This window comes from Bufo gargarizans, chromosome 10, assembly GCF_014858855.1.
Source record: "Bufo gargarizans isolate SCDJY-AF-19 chromosome 10, ASM1485885v1, whole genome shotgun sequence".
In the NCBI taxonomy this organism is placed as follows: domain Eukaryota; kingdom Metazoa; phylum Chordata; class Amphibia; order Anura; family Bufonidae; genus Bufo; species Bufo gargarizans.
This window is the reverse complement of record NC_058089.1, coordinates 81,635,277-81,657,422: the sequence shown is the minus strand read 5'-3', so window position 1 is coordinate 81,657,422 and position 22,146 is coordinate 81,635,277. Positions and strand designations below refer to the sequence as shown.

Here is a 22,146-nt window from a genome sequence, read left to right as displayed (position 1 = left end):
TTGGGCAACCGAGGAGGGGAGACGAGAGAAACACACAGCAGTTCCAAAAGAGGCAGGGCATTACTCTCCAAGGCCTGGGACAGTTTCATGACACCCCGCCAGCACCCTCACCCGATGCGCGACTTAGTGTCACAAGGAGGGAAAAGTTTTGGAAGATGGTGAAGGAGTACGTAGCAGACCGTGTCAGCGTCCTTAATGATACCTCTGTGCCTTACAACTATTGGGTGTCCAAGCAGGACACGTGGCATGAACTGGCGCTCTACACCTTAGAGTTGGCCTGCCCTAGATGGTCAGATCAGCAGCAGGCCCTCACCCCTATTTTTTTAGATGGTCAGCTCAGCAGCAGACCCTCACCCCTAATTTTGTAGATGGTCAGATCAGCAGCAGGCCCTCGCCCGTAATGTTTTAGAGGGTCAGCTCAGCAGCAGACCCTCACCCCTAATTTTTTAGATGGTCAGATTAGCAGCAGGTCCTTGCCCCTAATGTTTTTGAGGGTCACCAGCAGACCATCAATCATAATTTTTTAAGGCTGTGTATGATGCCCTCCTTTATGTGTAATAAAGGGTGTATTGGAGTGCTGGTTCCTTGTAGTTTTTGGCAGCCCTTTCACTTAGTGCATAGGCTTTATGAGTGTAGGAGTCCCACTACCTGAACAATTGTACCAGAATGTGACTGAGGCCCTCCATTATGTGATATACAGGTTGTATCGGAGTGCCTCTTCTTGTAATTTTTGGCAGCACTTGCACTTTATAAAGTAGTAAATATACAGGAAAAAATGTTTGCTAATAATTTTTCCTCTAAAATTGATTTTTATCTTCGGTTTGGTGCATATTATTGTCAGTGGTGTACTACTCGGACAACATCGTTCCCAGCAGCAACCTGGGAGTCCAAGATGCATCCAGACATCCTCCCCATGCTGTTCCCAAACCATTTCAGTGGTGTTTCCATCAATTTCTGACATTTTCCTATGAACCAGACACCCTCCCCTCTTCAGAGCAGGGGGTTCCTGGTTTAACGCTCGGTTTCTCCCATTGACTTCCATTGTGCATCCCAAAGTGTTCTAATTAAGCACCCGAGCACTTTGGTGCTTGATCAACACTAATAGGCACCACTTCTTGGTCTGTAGAGATCCCTTTTCAGCAGTCATCTCATTATCATCACAGGCAGGATTCCGATGACCAAATATCACGTATACATAGATAACATATCCACCATTCACAATAGGAGATGTCACAGCTTATCTTATCTTCTCGATCCTGACCTCAGCACAGATCACAGAGCATGCCTAAAAAAAAAAATCTCCCATAGAAGTCAATGAGATCCCCTCCTGTTCTCTGGGATTTTCATACTGATGGCCTAGCCTCAAGATAGGTCATCAATATGAGATCAGTGAAAGTTCAAATCCCCCCGATCAGCGCTTTAAGGAAGTCATGGTGCTCATCAGTATAACTGCTGTGCTTGGTATTACTGCTCAGCCCCATTCACTTGAATGGTACTGAGCTGCGCCTAGCCTATGTGACCCATGAGCGTGACGTCACACGGTCTAGGAAAAGGGCTAAGTGCTCACGGAGTTCCCAGGTATTGGGGATCCCAGGTATTGGACCTCAGCTGATCTGATATTGATGATATATCCTGAGGACCCTTTTAACTACAGCTCAGGAAGATGTCAGCCCCCATAATCACTTTCAGGAAATAGAATAAAAAATCTGCAATGAGAAAATAAAAAATAAAAGGATATGTCAGAAAAAAGGTTTAAGATGACACATTTCCTGTGCAAATTGTCCTCCACTGAGTTAAAGGGGTTATCCAATTTCACAAACAGCCCCTCCATGTGCCAGGCCACGTCACCCGTGATGCTAGGGAGGCTCCTCCCCATCCCCGCCTGCCATTGGCTGCTCCTCCTGACACCAGATGTTTTCATCTGTGTACAGGGAGAATCAGCGGCGGCGGTGCGGGGACCAGGAGTAGCACAGGGAGCGGGGAGTAGAGTAAGTATTACCTGTGAGGGGCCCGGCACATGGGGGGCTGTTTGTGAAATTGGATAACCCCTTTAAAGGGCAGGGGGAAAAGCAGCAGGCTCTACAGTAGAAGCAGCTCTATCCCTCCGTATGAGATATGTTATAGCCCTCAGAGACGTCTTTGGGTGCCACAACATGGGCCAGTACAAAAGCGTTGTTCACATCTGCATTGCTCGTCAAATGGGGTAGAACAATGAAAATAATTAAAATGGCGGATCTCTGATGTGACAGAAACCATCAGCACAGAATAGATCTATAATAGGGCCCACTGGGTTTCGGTCATGTTACCCAGAATTTTACTGGACAAAACAGAGCAGCATTCTGCCCCACTGTGTCCACCATTTTTTATGACATCTAAGACACAATGAGACCAATGGAGATGTAAACAAAGGATAGGAGTGTTGAGGTGCACAAGAGGCCCAAGAAAGGTCTGTCTGCACACAATGTAGTAGACAGATTGAATATTTTCAGTCCACATGAAATTATACATTGTAATGTAGCCACTATAATACATTTGACATAATACCTATCTGTACATTGTGATTAGGATTTTATGTCTTTAATTCTAAACATAGATGGATGGAAAAGTCTTGCTGACGTTCACGAGTCAGGGAAACATCCACCCAAGGTTAGACATGACTGACTTTTTTCCTGTTCCACATCCATTTAGTTGCTTTGAACACGTTCCAAACTAATGCACTTGTGTCAATGTCCATCCCCGTATAGATCCAGACAAATGGAGTTCTGATATAGCCAATTTGTAGTGACCCCATGTTACCTCTGCGTAACCACTGGCAGCATTAACGGGACACAATGGGCTGCTCCATATTCAACTATGCCTTAGTCCCTTCAACAAAACATCGACTAGCTGGATCTTTCCATGGTAATGTTGAAGCTTGCTAAACTCTTTTGTGTTGGTGGCAGCAATGGGGGTTGCAGTCACAATTGGGGCCTTATGCCTAGGGGGCTTATAGATGTTGTTGCTCTTGCAATGGGATGTAGGACCTTGAAGCTAAATCTTTGATAGGAGTTATACACTCACCTGAAGAATTATTAGGAACACCTGTTCTATTTCTCATTAATGCGATTATCTAGTCAACCAATCACATGGCAGTTGCTTCAATGCATGTAGGGTTGTGGTCCTGGTCAAGACAATCTCCTGAACTCCAAACTGAATGTCAGAATGGGAAAGAAAGGTGGGCTACAACAGCAGAAGACCCCACCGGGTACCACTCATCTCCACTACAAATAGGAAAAAGAGGCTACAATTTGCACGAGCTCACCGAAATTGGACTGTTGAAGACTGGAAAAATGTTGCCTGGTCTGATGAGTTTCGATTTCTGTTGAGACATTCAAATGGTAGGAGTCCGAATTTGGCGTAAACAGAATGAGAACATGTATCCATCATGCCTTGTTACCACTGTGCAGGCTGGTGGTGGTGGTGTAATGGTGTGGGGGATGTTTTCTGGGCACACTTTAGGCCCCTTAGGGCCAATTGGCCATCGTTTAAATGCCACGGGCTACCTGAGCATTGTTTCTTACCATGTCCATCCCTTCATGACCACCATGTAGATGTACCCATCCTCTGATGGCTACTTCCAGCAGGATAATGCACCATGTCACAAAGCTCGAATCATTTCAAATTGGTTTCTTGAACATGACAATGAGTTCACTGTACTAAAATGGCCCCCACAGTCACCAGATCTCAACCCAATAGAGCATCTTTGGGATGTGATGGAACGGGAGCTTCGTGCCCTGGATGTGCATCCCTCAAATCTCCATCAACTGCAAGATGCAATCCTATCAATATGGGCCAACATTTCTAAAGAATGCTATCAGCACCTTGTTGAATCAATGCCACGTAGAATTAAGGCAGTTCTGAAGGCAAAAGGGGGTCCAACACCGTATTAGTATGGTGTTCCTAATAATTCTTTAGGTGAGTGTATAATGATGAGAGAGATCCTAAGTAATACATAAAGGGGTTTTATATTGATGACCTATGCTCAGTATAGGTTATCAATACCAGATAAGTGGAGATCCAACTCCCAGCACCCACAATGATTACCTTTTTGAGGCTGCTTTCCATTGAGAGCTGTGGCCTCTTCCTGAACCAGTTATGTCATGTTCATCGGACACATGGCCCATATGCAGCTCAGTCCCATTCCAGTGAATGGGCCTGAGCTGTAATACCAAGCACAGCCACTATATAATGTATAGCGCTGTGCTTGGTATGCATTAAGGAGGCAGCAGCTCTTTTCTGAGTGCTGTGACTCTTTCAAACAGCTGATCAGCAGAGTCAGGAGTCTAACCTCCACCATTCTGAGATTGATGACCTATCCTGAGGCTAGGTCATCAGTATTGTACTCCAGGAAAACCCCTTTAAGTAACACCCCACTTTAAGCCCCAACGCCATTGATGGCAGTGAGACATTGCACATTCCCTCTACTAGTATTAAAGGGGTTATCCCATTCAATATCAGCCCTGTCTACTGTCTACAAGAGTTCCATAGAAATTAATGCAATGGTGGTCCAACATGCACACCACCGCTCCATTCAGAGGGGGAATTCGAGGACTCCTTGTTCTCAGGATCAGTGGGGTTCTCACCAATTGTATTCCCCTGTGATCCAATATTTATCACCCATCCTGTGTATAAGTCAACATTTATTAATTTTATGTGATCCAAAATGGCAGGTGCGAATATGATTTCATGCAACCTCCATGGACTAATATTAGCAGTGACAACACTCCTATTGATCGCATGAGTGCCATCTGACTATACGATAATCAATGTACAGAATATCACTGTGGAGATCAGGCCTAAGGCCTTTTTCATACAGTCAGCATTCGGTCAGTGATTTCCATCCGTGATTTTGAACCAAAACCAGGTGCGGCTCTAAACTCAGAAAAGGTGCAGATCTTTCCGATATACCTTATGTCTGTGGAGGCTCCAATCCAGTCTGCAGGCAGCATGGTTTAGAGCAGGAGAAGCAGAGCAGATTGATAGTTTGTGGGAAAAGATTTCGTATTTTTTATGTATTTTTCCATTGAAATCTCTGCTCTTTTTGTGCTTAGGAGTCCAGTGGACAGTCCTATCAATGACTGACAGCTGGGTAGGTTCATCACCTACTGGACTAAGCATAGAAAGAGCAGAGATTTCAATGGAAAAATACATAAAAAATACGAAATCTTTTCCCACAAACTCAATCTGCTCAGCTTCTCCTGCTCTATAGCACACGGCCCACAGATTGTACTGCATTTCCAAGGTAATAGGTTCCCTTTAAATGATTTACATTTTATAAACGTTGTATATTTTACATCCTCATGGGTAAACAGCACTGGGCACACAGGGTCTCCCCCATGGAATTTTGGCGCAGACACCCACTATGAAATTCTGCCGATAGCTGAATCCTTTCTGCTTCGCCTTCTTTTCAATGGGAGGCAGTGCCGAAGATCTCAAAGCAGCCACTCCCGCCAAGAAGGGATTTGTCCCTTCTCGGTGCGGTTGCGGCTTTAAATCGACGATCTTCAGCACTGTTTCCTTTAGAAAGGAATGGGAGGCAGAAAGGACGCGGCCGTCGGTGGAATTTCAGCATGAGTGTCCGCCCCAAAATTCAATGGGAAAAACGCTGCCCTTGTAGATTGCCACCAGCGTATAAATCTGAACGGTTACATACAGTTACATTTCCCTCGTCAGGCTTGTTTACTACTCTGCTAGCGTACCAGTCTTTAATGTTGCACCAGCTTTGTAGTCATGAACCTAGGGCGGCGGTATAAACAGTGTTCTCATTCTGTTCTACTACATAAAATTCTGAATTTAAAAGAATTGTATTTGATTTGCTTTAACGCCACCATTCTTCTCCATTGGCCGTGTGGCAGCCCAAAGCCTTTTATTTCACAAAATGTTAATTATTCCTACAGAAAATGTAGGATCTAACCCCTGTGTTATGTCCTGGATTAGTGTACGGGAAGTATTTGTATGTGGCACCCTGGACTTTCCATGGTAGCAGCTGGGAGTGGTGTCGGGGGGAGGGGCACACATCTAGAACGCTGACATGTCATTGAGACTTGACTAAGGAAAAGGAAACGCATTCTGTAAAGGTCACCTTAAATAAACCACGGCACTATTAACCCGTTCTCTGCCTAGACATTTGGGTTCCTGCGCTCCAGATAAAAGCTGATGAAATACGATATCAGTAGAAATTACAAAAAATGTTTAAATAAAAATCATTATTAATAACTATGACATCAACATATTACTTTACCATCCAGCCATGCAGGTCCAATAGCCAGAAACCAAAGACATATTTATTGCAAGGAGTCCCACTCCTGAGGACCCCTTTATCACTTAGCGAGAGAGGAAACAGGACGTGGGGTTGGTTGGCTTGCGCTAGAAGTTAATCGATATACTGTACACAATCAATACAACAGCAGTTCACCTTATGCATTGAAATATTGGAGGGAATCTGCCGCCAGTTTTATGCTGCCTACCTACCTGCCCTACTCAGAGACTCTGCTTAAAGTGCTGGGTCACTTACTGGAAATTATGTGATCGCTTTGCTAAAATTAGAGATGAGCGATTGGTACCAGTCAGAACCAAAGCCGAATTTGGATTTAAGTTTTAAAGTGGTTTAGGCTAGTTTCACACTAGGGTCACACTAGGGTCACCGGGAGCAGGCAGTTCCGAGAACAGCCCGATGAAGGCCCCCGGCGGCTGTTCTCGGAACTGCCTGCTCCCGGTGACCGCATTTGTTTCAGACCAGCTCGCGGCGCAGGCACAGGTAAGGGCTTACCTGTGCCTCGTCGGACTTGCGAGTTAAGATAGCAGCCCGCATGTGGCCATCACTGCACCTGAGCACTGTGCTGAGAAGACTCCAGAGCTTCGCTCCTGCTGGAGCTGTTCAACAGGAATTTTTCCAAAACTATTGGGTCCATTCAAGTAAGGCTACTTTCACACTTGCGGCAGTGTGATCCGATGGGTAGTTCCGTCGTCGGAACTGGCCGCCGGATCCGCCGATCTGCCGCTGACTGAAAGCATTTGTCGGACGGATCCGGATCCGTCTCACAAATGCATTGCAAGGACAGATCCGTCTCTCCGCTTGTCATGCGGACAGACGGATCCGTCATTTTTTCACATTCTTACAGGTCTGCGCATGCGCAGGCCGGAAGGATGGATCCGGCATTCCGGTATTCTGAATGCCGGATCCGGTGCTAATACATTCCTATGGGAAAAAATGCTGCATTCGGCATTCAGGCAAGTCTTCAGTTTTTTTTGCCGGAGATAAAACCGTAGCATGCTGCGGTTTTCTCTTTTGCCTGATCAGTCAAAACGACTGAACTGAAGACATCCTGATGCAAACTGAACGGATTACTCTCCATTCAGAATGCATGGGGATATGCCTGATCAGTTCTTTTCCGGTATAGAGCCCCTGTGACGGAACTCTATGCCGGAAAAGAAAAACGCAAGTGTGAAAGTAGCCTAAGTGACCCAGTGGGGTCTGTCTGAGGGCAGCATAAAACTGCAAACAGATTGCCTTTATAATATAATGTCAATGAAACAAAGAATGTCTACAGAGGTGTCACCCACAACTATAAGTTTGGCATTGTATACAACTATGATGATGTCACTACACTAGCTGGTCAACACTTAAGTTCTTATAACTGAAGGATGCGTTTTCTAAGTGGTAATGAATATTTTGTTGTCATTACATTGTGTTTGGCCCGGGAACCACACGTCATTTCATGGACCAGACACTGCTCCTCTGACTCAACTCACAGCATCATCATGACTAATGATGCTGTGACTTCCTAGCTGGTACTCACGGCATTATGTGACCATAGTACAGTAGACTCGCGATCGGACGGAAACTCCCAGCATCATAAGTCATTAAGCTGTGAGCTCGAGTCACTGGAGCGTCGTTACTGGACTGAACACACAATTAGCCTAAAGGCGTCCATACATATTTAGTGGTGATGTTTGGCCGACATTTCTTCTGACTACCCCATACATTTCCATGTTCAATTCAGCTGAAAGTGTATGTTCAACGGGGAGAAAGGAAAAAATCTCCCAGGAGTAGAAAAGGATTGGGCGCAAATATTGAAGTTGCTTAACGTCACCCATGAAGTGAGACTGGAGATCCCCACACATTAGACTCTAGGCGTCTATTTTATAGCATCTTCTACTCATATATAATAAATATTACCGTATTTATCTATAGTAAAGCCGGAGCTTCACCCTTTTCACTTTTGACTGTTCTGTATTAGTGGCTGCTAGGGAAAAACCATGTAGGGATATGACCATACATCTCCCCCAATATCACTTTTATTTTATAATATTTTTGCTTGGTTCGGATCAGTAATTATAGCATTTTTCTGTATAAATGTATATTGTGGTGGTATGTTAATGGAGACTTCAGGAAGGTCTGCGAAACTAGTTTACCTTTCATGGTGTAGAAAAAAAAAGTTGCGAAGGTTAAAGCATGTCACTACCCAGAATCCATCTGCAGCTCACCACTGTCAGGAATGAGAATTTATGAGCTTGCCCTTTAACAGACCTGTCAATGCCTATTCAGTGTATTGTGAAATACAACCTTCTCATATAAATGGCATGTTACACAAGAAGTATGCCAGTCTCATTCCAGCAGATTCTTAGTTTTTGACTACATATAGGGAATGTCTGTATGGTCACTTATACTTATGTAGCCATGTCAGAAGAGATTGTCCTTTAACCCTTTCAGGACCTGAGTTTTTTTTGCGGTTTCATTTTGTGCTCCCTGCCTTCCCAGAGCCATAACTGTCTTATTTGTCTGTTCACATAGCTATATGAGGGCTTGTTATTTGCGGGACAAGTTGTACTTTCCAACACCACCATTTAATATTGCGTATGATGTAATTCCAAATAGGGTGAAATTGCCAAAAAAAATGCGTTTTTTTTTTACGACGTTCGATGTACGATAAAACGGACTATTTACTTTTATTCTACAGGTCAGTACGAATCCGGCGATACCTTATACGTATAGTTTTTCTTGCGTTTTGATAGTGATAAAAAAAATTGAAAAGTGGGGAAAAAATCTGTTTTATTTTTTTGTCACCATATTTTGACCCCTATACTTTTTTGTAATTATGTGTATGGATCTGTATGGGGGCTCATTTTTTGCGGGGAGATCTGAACTTTTCATTGATACCATTCTGGGGCGTGTATGACTTTTTGATCACTTTTTATTACATTTTTTGTAGAAAATGAAGCGACCAAAAAAACGTTTCGCTGTCTGCCGTATGGGGAATACTATGGGTGTTTTTACACCTTGAGACACCCATGATGTGCGTTTTTTTTTTTTTACTTTTTTTTTTTTACACTTTTTTATAGTTCCTATAGGTATCTTTTCACTATGAAAATGTTATTCAATCTGCATCATGGAATAGAGCAGGAGGAGCTGAGCAGATTGATATAATTTTGTAAAATAACTTTTGACTTTTGTTGAGTGAAATTTCTGCTCTTTAAGTCTGGGGGGGGGGGGGTCATTTATCAAACGGGTGTAAAGTAGAACTGGCTTAGTTGCCCATAGCAACCAATCAGACTCCACCTTTCATTTATCACAGCTTTTTTGGAAAATGAAAGAAGGAATCTGATTGGTTGCTATGGGCAACTAAGACAGTTCTAATTTACAGCAGTTTGATAAATGACCCCCTAGGAGTCCATCAGGTGGTCTCACTCACTGACTGGCAGACTTACGTGAATGGACCACCCACTGGACTCCTAAGCTTAGAAATAGTTGAAATAATTGTTTCTTAAAGCTATATATCAATCTGCTCAGCTCATCCTGCTCTGTGCCATGCTGATGGTAGATTAAACTGCATGTTTTATGGGACAGGTTCACTTTAAGGAGGACTCCACAATTTGAAAGCACCATATTATATAGAGCAGGAGGAGCTGAGCAGATTGATATATATTTTTGTAGGCAAAGATTCCATGAAACCTATAATTTATACATTTATATCTCTGCATTTTCCACTTCCTGTGAACAGCTGCTGGTACAGGGAGGAGGGGTGACTGACAGCTATCTCCTATATACACAATGCTATCAGTCACTGGAAACCCCTCCTCCCTGTACCAATAGGTATTCACAGGAAGTGGAAAAAACTAAGATATAAATGTGTAAATGACAGGTTTTACAGAATTCCCCCCCCCCCCCCACAAAACTATATATCAATCTGCTCAGCTCCTCCTGCTCTATACTATGGAACTTTCAGATTACATTGCATTTCGTGGTGACAGGTCCTCTTTAAGTAGTCTGCGGCAAAAACAAGAACACCACAAGAACTTGAGTCATTGGAAAATCATCTTCTTGTAGAAGAGTCTTAATTCCATGGCGTCTTCATCCCGTAATTACCATGTGATCAGGACCGCTGTTAGTTTCCGAAGATAAATGACAATGACTTGTATTGATTATCCTCCTTTTGCTGGAATCAGCCATCTATCATTATCTACTGAGTTATAACCGTTGGCTGTGTCTTGCTGCAGATTCGCTTTTAGCCGCAGTGAGAAATAGACACCTGATTGTTAATTGAATATAGTCTGATTATTGGCTTAGCCTTTACATCCAGAGCTGACGTTTTCTAAGAAGCCGCCAAGAGGAAAGACAGACTTTCAATGTTCTTGCTGATTTAGGAAACTCTGGGGGTTATCAGCTAGTTGCCCAAAGTGTCAGGTTTTACAGATTTTTACGGATTTTCCCTATACTGTGAACCTTCACAATTTATATAATGTCTATGGGTCTACCCATTTCATCCATGGATAGAGTGGGAGAGCCTAGTTCTTAAGGCCTCATGCCCATGAGCATATCCATTTTGCGGTCCACAGATCGTGGATCCACAAAACACGGGTCCCAGCCATGTGCATGCCACTCCCGTAGAAATGTCCTATCCGTGTCTGCAAAACAGACAACTATAGGACATGTTCTAATTTTTTTTGCAGGGCTGCACAACAGACCTATGGATGCAGACAACATATTTTGTGGCCCCACTGAAATTAATGGGTCAGCATCCAATCCGCAAAAATGCAGGTCAGATGCAGACCGAAAATATGGTCGTGTGTATAAGGTCAACAATCCACGGTCTACAATGAAGGCTAAGGTCTGATTCACATGACCATAATCAGTCCTGGAATCATGGTCCATGTGTCTGCCACATCTCCCGGGCCAGTTGCTGCTCCCCTGAACTGAACTGACTGTATGTGATAGTAGTTTATATGAGATGATGGATCTATGATGATGATGTGAGTACAATACAATAGATCCACGATCAGATAGAAACTGACTGCATCATAAAACACTATGATGCAGTCAGTTTGGGTCAGGGGAGCCATGGTCAGCATGGGAGACCTGGCCGACACACGCACCATGTTTCCTAGGATGATCACGGTCAAGTGAATTGGCCATTAGGGTATGGACACATGTTCAGGTTTCCAGGGGCGTACTAGCCATAGACCCCACAGGGAAATTTCCCGGTGGGCTGATGCCCAGGACCACCACCCGAGCCCTAATCATGGCTGCAATTAATACTAAGAGCATCAGGTACTTATGCAACTGGCCAGTGGCCTCAGGTTCAACTGTATCTCCATCGACCAGGACTGTAATACAGTTGAATACTGCGGCAGGGGAAGAAATATTTTGTGCTACACTGTGGTATTTGGTTCTGCTGAGGCAGTATTTTGTGCTACGCTACAATATTGACAGCCCTGCCTACTTTTTTGCCACTGCCTACTTGCATTGGCCCAACTACTTGTGTGTCCACCTTCTGTCAAGTTGGACGATCCTACAACATAGGGCCACTTTTAGGTTTTTTTCAGGCCCACTTTATGTTCCCAGTCCTCCCCTGCAGGTTTCCTTATGCAGTTCTGGAAGCCAAAACCGGACACGAGTCATAAAAGGAAATAAAGTATAATGGACAGATACTACTTCTCCTCTTGTTTTAAATTCTCTCCTGGCTTTGGATCCAAAACTGCATCAGGAAACCTTACTATGTGGCCTTACCCTAATAATGGCGGGTTTACACAGGGCAATAATTGGTGCGAATGTTGTTAACGAATGTTAGTACGACTACGTTAGTTCCCAATTATCGCCCAGTGAAAAGGTGCTGCAAAACGCTTGTCCATCGGGTGAAATGATCGTTTCTGTGGACACCTCAATCATTGGACCATGCTGTGTGACCAGCGATCTGCTGCCCAGAAACAATGACTCTGTATGAGGACGAGGGATTGAAGGAGCCATCGCTCGTCTGCATACAGTAGAGAGGATTGCTACAGGTAAATGCAGCTCTTTACCTCTAATGACGAGCAGGTAATTATCGGGAACAGCCCCTCCTCGTTCCTGATAATTGCCTGTTTGGTCTGCACATGTAAAAAATAAGAAGTGAAAGTGATATCAGGACATGATTTTCATTCCTAGGAGATGCTGCAATGGGGTACGGTATAGTTTGAAGGAAAAGTACTAAGGGGAAAACATGATTGCATATGGTATACCAGTGGGCACTTTTCAGAGTATGTTACTGGCAAGGAAATGGTTACACAAAAAGCCTGCTTCCTGTAAGGCTTCCAGCTGGATGTCCTATAGCCACTTCCGTGGGTCATAGAGCTGCTGTCGCACCTTCCTTCCTAGCTGCAGCATTGTGCTACACACGTATACAACAAGGTTATACCCATAAAAGAAAATATGCGGCACACGAGGAATGCAAGAAGAGGGCTTCAGATAGCATCTTGGTCGAGACTTGTCTGAAGACAACACCTGCATGATCATGTCTTCAAAGTAGTACCCCGAGGACATGAAAACCAAACAACCATGTGTGTACACTGTAATGGTGTAGCATGCTGTAAGAGTTCCTTGTTCCTCCAGGCAGTGGTCACTATCTTCAAAATAAAGACCACCAGTATACTAAAGGGTCATGTATGGTATATAGGAATAATTAAACCTCTAGTCCACAGCTTATACATGTGTAAATACTTCACCAAAAAAGCCACTAATATGATTCACACCACACTATAAACTGGGCTCAGGGGAAAAAAAAGGTGACACAGGACATGGAGCACCAAGGAGAGAAGTCCTTGTGTAACCTCACTTCATGCCTCAAAGAGCAATACATTAGGATAATAGCCGGCGTGGGACAGATAGTTATATGTGAAATCACATATAAAAATTCCAGCACTTATCCTTCGGAAAGGTTGTTCAAGGAGGAAAACCCCTTTTTTTCTGCCGAGATGCCCACATATTCTGTGGACAATGTATAAAATGTGCTGGCACTAAGTCTTCCCGAAACAGAACTACTACTGCAGATATTGTCTATGCCTAAGGGCTCATGCACACGACCGTAATTTTGGTCTGCATCCATTCTGCATTTTTAGCAAATCCGATACAGACCAATTCATTTTAATGGGGCTGCACGGTGTGCTGTACACATCTGTATGTCCGTTCTGCAGCCCCACAAAAAGAACATGTCCTGTACTTGTCCATTTTGCAGACAAGCATAGGACATTTCTGTAGGAGTTAAAAAACAAATGGCGGCATGCTCTTGGCCGGTATCCGTGTTTTGCAGATCAAGGATTTTCGGACCCACAAAACAGATATGGTCGTGTGCATGAGCCCTTATAAAGAGTCTTACCAGGGAATATTGACAGGGGTTACCCAGCGTGGCATCTTCCTATTTATTCATTTGTATAGTGCCTGTTCTTCCATGGCTGTAGAAGGAAAGCCATGGAAGAACAGGGAGAACATACAAACTCCATGCATATGATGCACTTGCTTACATTCAAACCCAGGATTCCAGCACTTCAAGGCAAGAATGCTAGGCTGCTACCCCCTGATCCACCAGGCAGCCATATTCTTCTGTTGTTCACTGTCATCAAGCCTAGATTCTACTGCAATTCAATATTAACGAGGTTTCCCCATCTCAGCATTTGTGGCATATCTCTAGGACACACCACAAATGTCAGATAGTAGCAGGTCCCAGATGTGGGATCCAAACCTATTTCCAGAAGGTGGCCTCTGAAGTGAAGGGAGCGCAGACATGCATGTGGGGCCACCTTCCATTCACAGCTATGGGAGTCCTGAAAATAGCAGTGGTTTGGCTATTACCAGAAGTCCCATAGCCGTGAATGGAGAGGTGGCTTGCTTTCATGAGATGTCCAAAAATAGCTGACTGCGCTTGCCTGGTGGAACTTGGTGGACATAACACCTCCCATGCACGGTGCGCTCTCCTTCACATTAGGAGCCCTGTTCTGGAGATAGTAGCTCGTCCCAGAAGTGGGATCTGCGCCAATATGACATGTTGAGATGGGAAAACTCCTTTAAAACTGGTGATAGGCAGTTCTGCTAGCCTTGATCTGACTAGAGTCCCATCAGTACTAATATGGCAGTCATTGCTGCATGTGGGTTTTCTCAAATGGTAGATGAACAAAAGCCTCGATCATAATATTTAATCTGCAATATCCAAGAATAATACTTGATACAATGGAGAGATCCAATTTCCATTGGACATTTGGCACATATAATTACTGACTATTACTGTTACTTGGGCAACTTTACCAGTCATTATAAGGTTACAGCCACGGTCAGGTTTCCTGATGCAATTTTGGAAGCCAAAATCAGGACTGCATGAAAAAAGGAGAGAAAGTATAAATGACAGATAAGACTTCTGCTCGTTTTTGAATTCACTCCAGGTTTTGGCTTCCAAAATTTCATGCAGAAACCTGATAGTGTGGCCGTCCACTAATAGACCATGTAGGTAGAATATCTGCATTTAGAACATAATCTTTATCCCAGCTGCACCCTCGTCTGCGTCCTTATGATGTCTGTCGCCCTCCTCTCCCCACCACTCAGTTTCTTGCCATATATTGCCTGTAGCCAGAATCCGAGCCATTGTTTGGACAGTTTCTGATCTGAGAATTACTGGTTGAAACTGACAGCGCCACTCTGGGAACCTTACCAAATACAATATTGATATATTTGTATCACATTATTTTTACACGATTCTGGCCAGAAAGAAGAACCCAACTCAGACAAGTGTCTCCAAAATAAATGAGCCACATGTTTGCCTTCTATTGTTTCCCAGAGGAAAGTGTCAATGGATTTACGGTTTGTGCAGATCTTTGTTATATTCTTGGGATATTTTTTGTCAAAGCAACTTTCCTATTTTTCAGTTAGCTGTAGTTTTCAATTTACACATTTAGCATCATAACATTTCCTTCTGAAGACCTATAATTTTGAAGAGGTTTCCTCACTAAAGACATTGATGACGTTATCACTAGGATATGCCATCAATATTGGATCCAACCACTGTGACTCTGGAAAATAGTGGCTGCATGGTCAGCCCAGCACAGTCGATGGCTGACCCTGTGAAAACAACGCAGCTGTCAGGAATCAATTTATTCTAGTAAAAGGGAAAAATAATTCATATCAGCTCACCCCTCACAGTATATATACCGGGGCTGTTTCCATGGTGCGCGGAGACAAAGCCTAGATCAGCAACAGGATCATGTAGAAAAATTCCTCCAGCCCTCAATAAAAAAATCAAAAGTTTATTGGTCACATCAAAAATCTTACAAAACCCATAAAAGTGGAACTGCTTACATGTATCGAACAAAAAAAAAAAAGCCGTCATATCATAGGTTCGAATTAAAAACTAGCCACTTAGTTGACTAAAAACAGAATTTTTTTTGTTTATCTTTTTTATGGATTTTGTAAGATTTTAGATGTGACAATTTTTTTTACAATTTATTCCAGCCATTGCCTAGAATCACAGCTGGTGTTGGACTGGGGTTGCTTGGGCCCACCGGAAGAAATTATTCTTAGGGCCCAACCCTTATATCATCAATAAAGTCAAAGAGATAGATAGACCCTGGTAGCAAATGTTTGGCTCTAAAGGCAGCCAAATGGATTGTTTTCATCCTGGCCCACCATGTTATTAGAGGTTCCTCCGATATTCTGATGGGGCTCTCCGACCCTGGTTACAGCTGATGGACGCTCACCAATCAGACTGTCAGACACTGATGGGATATCCTGGATATACACAATCAATGTCTTTAGTCAGTTGGTCCTATATATAAGATATCTATATATCAGCCCTTATGGAGGAGAAATGTGCAGAGAATTAATGGCAGATAGCCCCAGGTTACACTAGACTGATACAAGTTGTCACGTGGTAGGCTGCCTATGAGCATTAGACACCTGACAAACCATTCCCATAACAGAGGAAATTCCAGACTTTCATTACTGCACTGACTTTATTACATGGATGTTTACAGTGTGAATAATATAGGCTGTTGGCCATATAACATTGGGAAATACATCATATTGCTGGCCATAACTGCACCATTCTTCCACCCACCCCCAGATCCTGTTTGCTTTACAGCTTGCTATCTGTTGGTAAATGATTAATGCTCAGCTCCCTCTATACAGTAATCGCAGTGGGGCCTACTTGCTATAAGAGGCTAAGCTATGCCGACTATTCTATAATACCAAGATCCAGGCCAGTTATTCACAGAGATTTGAGCTGGTGCCAAAAGGAAATTGACTCATTTTTATCCTTAGTCCAGCTCTGCAATGTAGATTATACAGAGAAATGTGATTAGCATTAATGAGACTATGAGTGTTTTTTTTTATTTCGGGAGGGGGAAATACTAAATACATTGAACACTTTTGGAATTTCCCTATAAATTAAAGGGGTTGTCTGCATAAGTCAACCCATTATTACATTTTTTATTTGGGGGGGGGGGGGGTTATTCTAAGCTTATAAAGCCTGTCCCATGTTCTCTTTGGGATCCAACTCTATTAGCTAGAATACACAGTTGTCATTAAGGGGTTGTCCCATGACAAATAATTATCCCCCAAGTAACTGGCAGGGGTCTGACTGCTTGGGTACCCATCGATCACAAGAATGGGGGCCCAGTGTTCCCGCGTTTGAATTGGGCAGCTACTATTCAGTTGTGTGGGATAGCTGAGCACTTGTGGCAGTCCCGTAGAGCGGAATGGATCAGCAGCATACCCACGTGAGCGCCGCTCAAGTCAAACAAGGGGACATTGGCGGGAACGCCATCAGTCGGACCCCCACTGATCAGGCACTTTATCCTGTCTCTTGTGGATAGAAAATAATTATTTGTCATGGTTCTAACTTTGGAGGACCAAGCTCCAGGACCTATCGTGATCAGCTTATGGTCTGGGGACTCTCTCTGGAGCCATAAGCTGTGACTCTGGAGTCGGGTCTATGGTGTCATGGTGCTTCTTATTCTGTGCCAATACTGTTAGTAGGTTACTTAGAGCTCTGACTGATCATACATTGAAGAGATGTTCCTGTATCGCTGTGATCTGTAATGCCTCAATCACATGTCAGTGTTCAGTCAGTAATTTCAATCAGTGATTTTGAACCAAAACCAGGGGCGGCTCTAAACACAGAACAGGTGCAGATCTTTCCCTTATACCTTATGTCTGTGGAGGCTCCAATCCTGGTTTCGGCTCACAATTACGGATAGAAATCACAGGCCAAAAAACTAACGTCAAGTCCAATTTCAGACTTGCAGAAGTGAGCATCAGACGTGTACATCAATAAAATATTTAGACTTCTGAGCCCATAAAAGCCTCAGGAACATGCAAGCAGTTATCCAGTTTTTTATCTGAGAGATTCAAGTAGACAATGATACTTCTGTATGTATTAGTTCTCCCCTGACAGATTTCTGAGAAAGATGCATGCCTGAATAGATAATTCCCATGGAAAATTAATATAATAGATTATATGCCAATGAGAACCAAGAAAAGGCAGGACTGGAACTGTACTGACAGATTTGGAGAATTTCCATCAGTCTGAACCAATTGTTTTTAGTATTACAGGCACATACTATATTCTGTACCTCTCTGACCAGTTTTATACTTTAGTTCCCTTTAAAGGGGTTGGCCCATCTCACACATTGGTGGCATATTGCTTGGATATGCCACCAATGTCAGGATAGGCATGGGTCCCACCACTGGATTCCGCACCTATCTGACATTGGTGGCATGTCCTAGCAATATGCCACCAATCTGTGAGATGGGCCAACACCTTTAAAGGGTTTTTCAGGGATCTAAATAATAATAATAATAATAATAATGTCATCAATAGCTAATCAGTGTGGATCCAACTCTCCGCATCCCTGCCATTCAGATGTTGGAAGAGGCCTTTTCTTCATCCAGTGACGTCATGTCCATTGACCACATGGCCTTTGTGCAGCTCAGTTTCATTGAAGTGAACAGGCCGGAGCTGCAATATCAAGCACAACCACTGTACAATGTATGCACTGTAATTAGTATACTATACAGAGGACGCACTGAGCGGCCAATTGCTGTGCTCCCTAAAACTGATCGGCAGGGGATTGTGAGTTGGACCCCCAATGATCAGCTATTGAGGCAGCATGGCCTTTGAGGTGACAACAACCTCTGCAGCCCCAATAGCACTACCACAGCTGCCTCATCAGTACTGCCTACTGACATACATCTTGTATGGGATACAACTGTAGAACTATTTGCAAGGATCAATGTTCATACAAGGCCCAAGTCTATGCCTGGTGCTGAAAGGGGAGATACCAAGTCTTCTTCATAGCTTGATGATGTCAGTATATCCGCCACCACTGTTAACCCAGTATTATACTGGTTGATTGTTGTCCAGATCATCAGTAACCAGCGTACATAGGAACGTTCATTAGCGATGATCTCGCAGTGTAATACTGCCACAGATTACATGATGCTTGTTCATTGAGCAATCCGGATTTTTAGGCATGCTTAAAAATCATTTGCCGGCGGTAGATCATACTGTATAATCACGATTTTCTTCTGGCAAACAACTAGTTAATATTGGGGCGAGCGATGGCATTAGCAATTGATCCACCCAATACTGTGGAGGAAATCGCTGCATGTAATAGCAGCTGTCTCGCCCGCTGACTAGCAGCCGATGGCCAGGAAGGAACGCTTCACTCCAGACGATCTCCTACCTGATCACTAAATGTAATACAGCCTTCAAGTTCAGCTCTCTACCTTATTGCACTCCATAAAGTATACTTAGAGCAACATCTTTAAGCACAATAGTAATAGTAATTCTGTTGATCCTAACAATAATTAGGGGCTTTAGTGATGGAATTGCTCCATTTATGGCAGAGTTTCCAAACCAATGTTCTTTGGATTAATAGCTTAGGGTCCTCTTACACAAGTCAGTGGCGGTAACAAACGAGAGCTGATCAACGATATAATTGTATAGGGGTTCCCTAAAAAGGGGGAAAACATTTTTCCAGTGGTTCCTACGTAATAAAAAGGTTGCAAAGTTTACAAGAGATGGAAATGTATTCCTTCAGTTGAAAATCCTATCTTTTTTTCCCCCAGGAAGGCTTGTTTTTGGAGCATCCGATTGGAGTCACCCCTACAAAGCACCACCATTCTCCTCAGTTAACATTCCTAAAATTCCTTGGACTTCCTTAAAATTTGCCTTCCTTTTGTTTCGAAGTGGTAGCGTCTAGTTTAACCCTAGCCAGAAGTTGCAAGGTTTCCCAGGAATTCTGCTGTGACAATAAATCCTGGAGAGTTGTGCAGAATTTAGTACAGCGTGTCAGAAGGTCAAAAAGGATCTGCTTAGGAGAATCACATTCAAAGCTGTGCTCACAGTATGACCTATTAGTAGCCCATGTTTGCTGTGAAGCTACTAGGTCTAGGTCTCAGTTAACCAAGCATTTTACTATAGTGATAAGTTTACATGGAAGTAGCAAACCGTGTGAGATAACCAACTCCAAAAATGGTCACAATGGCCATAGACGTCAGCCATTAGGCTGATATAACAGAGGTTTAGAGGTTGAATTGTCTTATAAATATGGCCTGATTGCTTCAGGATAATGTATAAACCCAATCCATTAGTCTACAAATGTACCTGCTGGTAAGATCGCTATTCATTATTGCTAAGAAGTCATGTATGGTCTAGGACCTATCAAAGCTACTGTTGTAGGACCTATCAAAGCTACTGTTGTAGGACCTATCAAAGCTACTGTTGCAGGACCTATCAAAGCTACTGTTGTAGGACCTATCAAAGCCACTGAAAGCCACCAGATTCTTCATTTCATTTGTCAGAAGCTCCTTGGAAAATTAAAGCAGCAACCTGATGACCTGTATATATGATTCTCATTATCTAATGAGCAATCTGGCACTGAATGAAAATCAGATCAATTGGCTTTAGGGCTATCTACCGAACCCAACAACAAACAGACTCTTCTAGTACAATGAAGGAAAGCCCTGGCTGGATCTATCTACCCTAGGTAGCCAGATTATTCCCACTCATTTAAACCTATATACTTATTATGATACATGGAATCACTGTCTTAATCCAGTAGGAGTCTGGATTCTATTCACAGATTACTGGCTTCCTTCCTGACTGTGGTGTGTTAGTCACTTACGTCCAAGTATTTCTTGGCTGTCTCTTATGTATGGTCGCCTGGCAGTCTTTTGCTGAATCTTCCAAATTCTTTTCTGGCACACTCACTGTTCTTTATTGCAGGCCTTTATGAGAGTCTCTAGACTGATGTCTCTGTCTCATTGTAGTCTCTGCATGCTGTCTCTCTTTGCCAGCCCTATACTTCTTGGCTTTCTCTGTCAGGCTAATGACAGTCTTCCATATCCTCTAGCACTTTGGATTTCAAGAGACACCATTTGATAACCCTTCGATTTTTACAAAAACTCAAAGCCATATGGTACAGGATACATATATATATATTTATATATATATATAATTTTTTTGTAAAATAGTGAAACCCCAACAGTTCTCGCATGGTTGTGGTGTGGTTGTAATGTGTGAGGTGCAATAACAATTGTGTCTTCCTATTAATGTTGTGGTTTAGAGGTTTTGATGAGAACATCTGTAAAGGTATGGCGTTCTAAATCCATATACCAGAGTGTACGCCAACATCTGCGAAACACAAACACGTACTACTACGGTGTCCTTACAGTAGACTTCTAAGTAATGATGATGCTTCAACTATAAATTGCACCATTGATGATGATATTATTAAATTATATATCGGAGCTTAGCTACATTGTCTTTGCACTTATTTATAAGCCTAAACTTTAAGACTGTTCTTAAAACTCCCAAGTGTTTGCCCACCGTCTCTCATTTCCTTTCCTCGCACATCCGTTTACTCAGGCTCCACTCATTTTTGCATTTCCCTGTATTTCTTGGTTGTAACATAGCAAGACGGGACGCAAAAGGGTTAATGCCGGTACTTACCAAATAGTTCATTGTTTCTGTTGTAGAGGGATCCACTTGTAATCCAGCTGTTTAGTACCGATCTGCTATAATCCTGTCCCAAGGTGTGTATCGATACCTGATCTGGATCCCAGACTTTTTCCAGCTCCTTCTTACTTTATACCAAGCATCTCCCAACAGAGTGACTGTCACCAATCTTCTTTATGAATGGTGGTTGCAGTGATGTGACAGTATGTCTCTCTATTTCTCTTCTGCTGCTGTCTCGTTGGCTATGGCAATCAGGTCAGTGAATTCGGTCACTGTTAACAGTCATCTTCACCCTGGTTGTCTGGTCAGTGGCTAGAATCCCAGGACCTTGGTGCTACTCTCAGACACCCAGTGGGCTCTGCAGTCCTGGCTGCTGGTCTCCTCGTATCCAGAGCTTCTAATACAACATTCCTGGCTTTCTTACAGACACCTCCTCGGTATTCCTGTCCGCCTTAATATCCTTGGACGTCTCTAGATCCTCCAGACTGTCTCTTTATATGATGACAAGGAGCTTCCAGCTCTTTGTGTCTCATGCAGTCTCCCTGTATTCCTGGCTGTCTCTCCAGCAGCCTCTTTCCCCGTCTCTTACACAGACTGAGAGGAGAGAGAGGAGGAGATTCTGGGGGAGAGGTAACATTATCCCATCAATGCCTCAGCCCAGACCCCTCTTTCCAGGAGCTGCTCTCATTGGCTGGATCTGCTTTCTTATGCTAATGAGCACAGGGGGGAGGGTAGCACTCTCTTTTTCTCTCTCTCTCCCTCTGGTAAAGGAGGTGTGAGACTGCCACAGTCTGGAGCTCCAAGGCATGGGATCTCTGACAGCATTCTGACAGCATGGATGAACGAATGG

The 22,146-nt window shown here is 43.4% G+C and overlaps 1 protein-coding gene across 1 annotated transcript in view; it reads right to left on the bottom strand.

Annotated features, from left to right (window-relative positions):
• BCAR1 (BCAR1 scaffold protein, Cas family member) overlaps positions 1 to 21,889 on the bottom strand; it is a 166,999-nt gene extending 145,110 nt beyond the window's left edge. Inside the window, exon 1 of the mRNA XM_044269843.1 lies at positions 21,291 to 21,889. Within this exon, the coding sequence (XP_044125778.1) occupies positions 21,291 to 21,302 (12 nt within the window). The 5' untranslated portion in view covers positions 21,303 to 21,889. The remainder of the gene's footprint in view (positions 1 to 21,290) is intronic.
• Between the last annotated feature and the right edge of the window lie 257 nt (positions 21,890 to 22,146).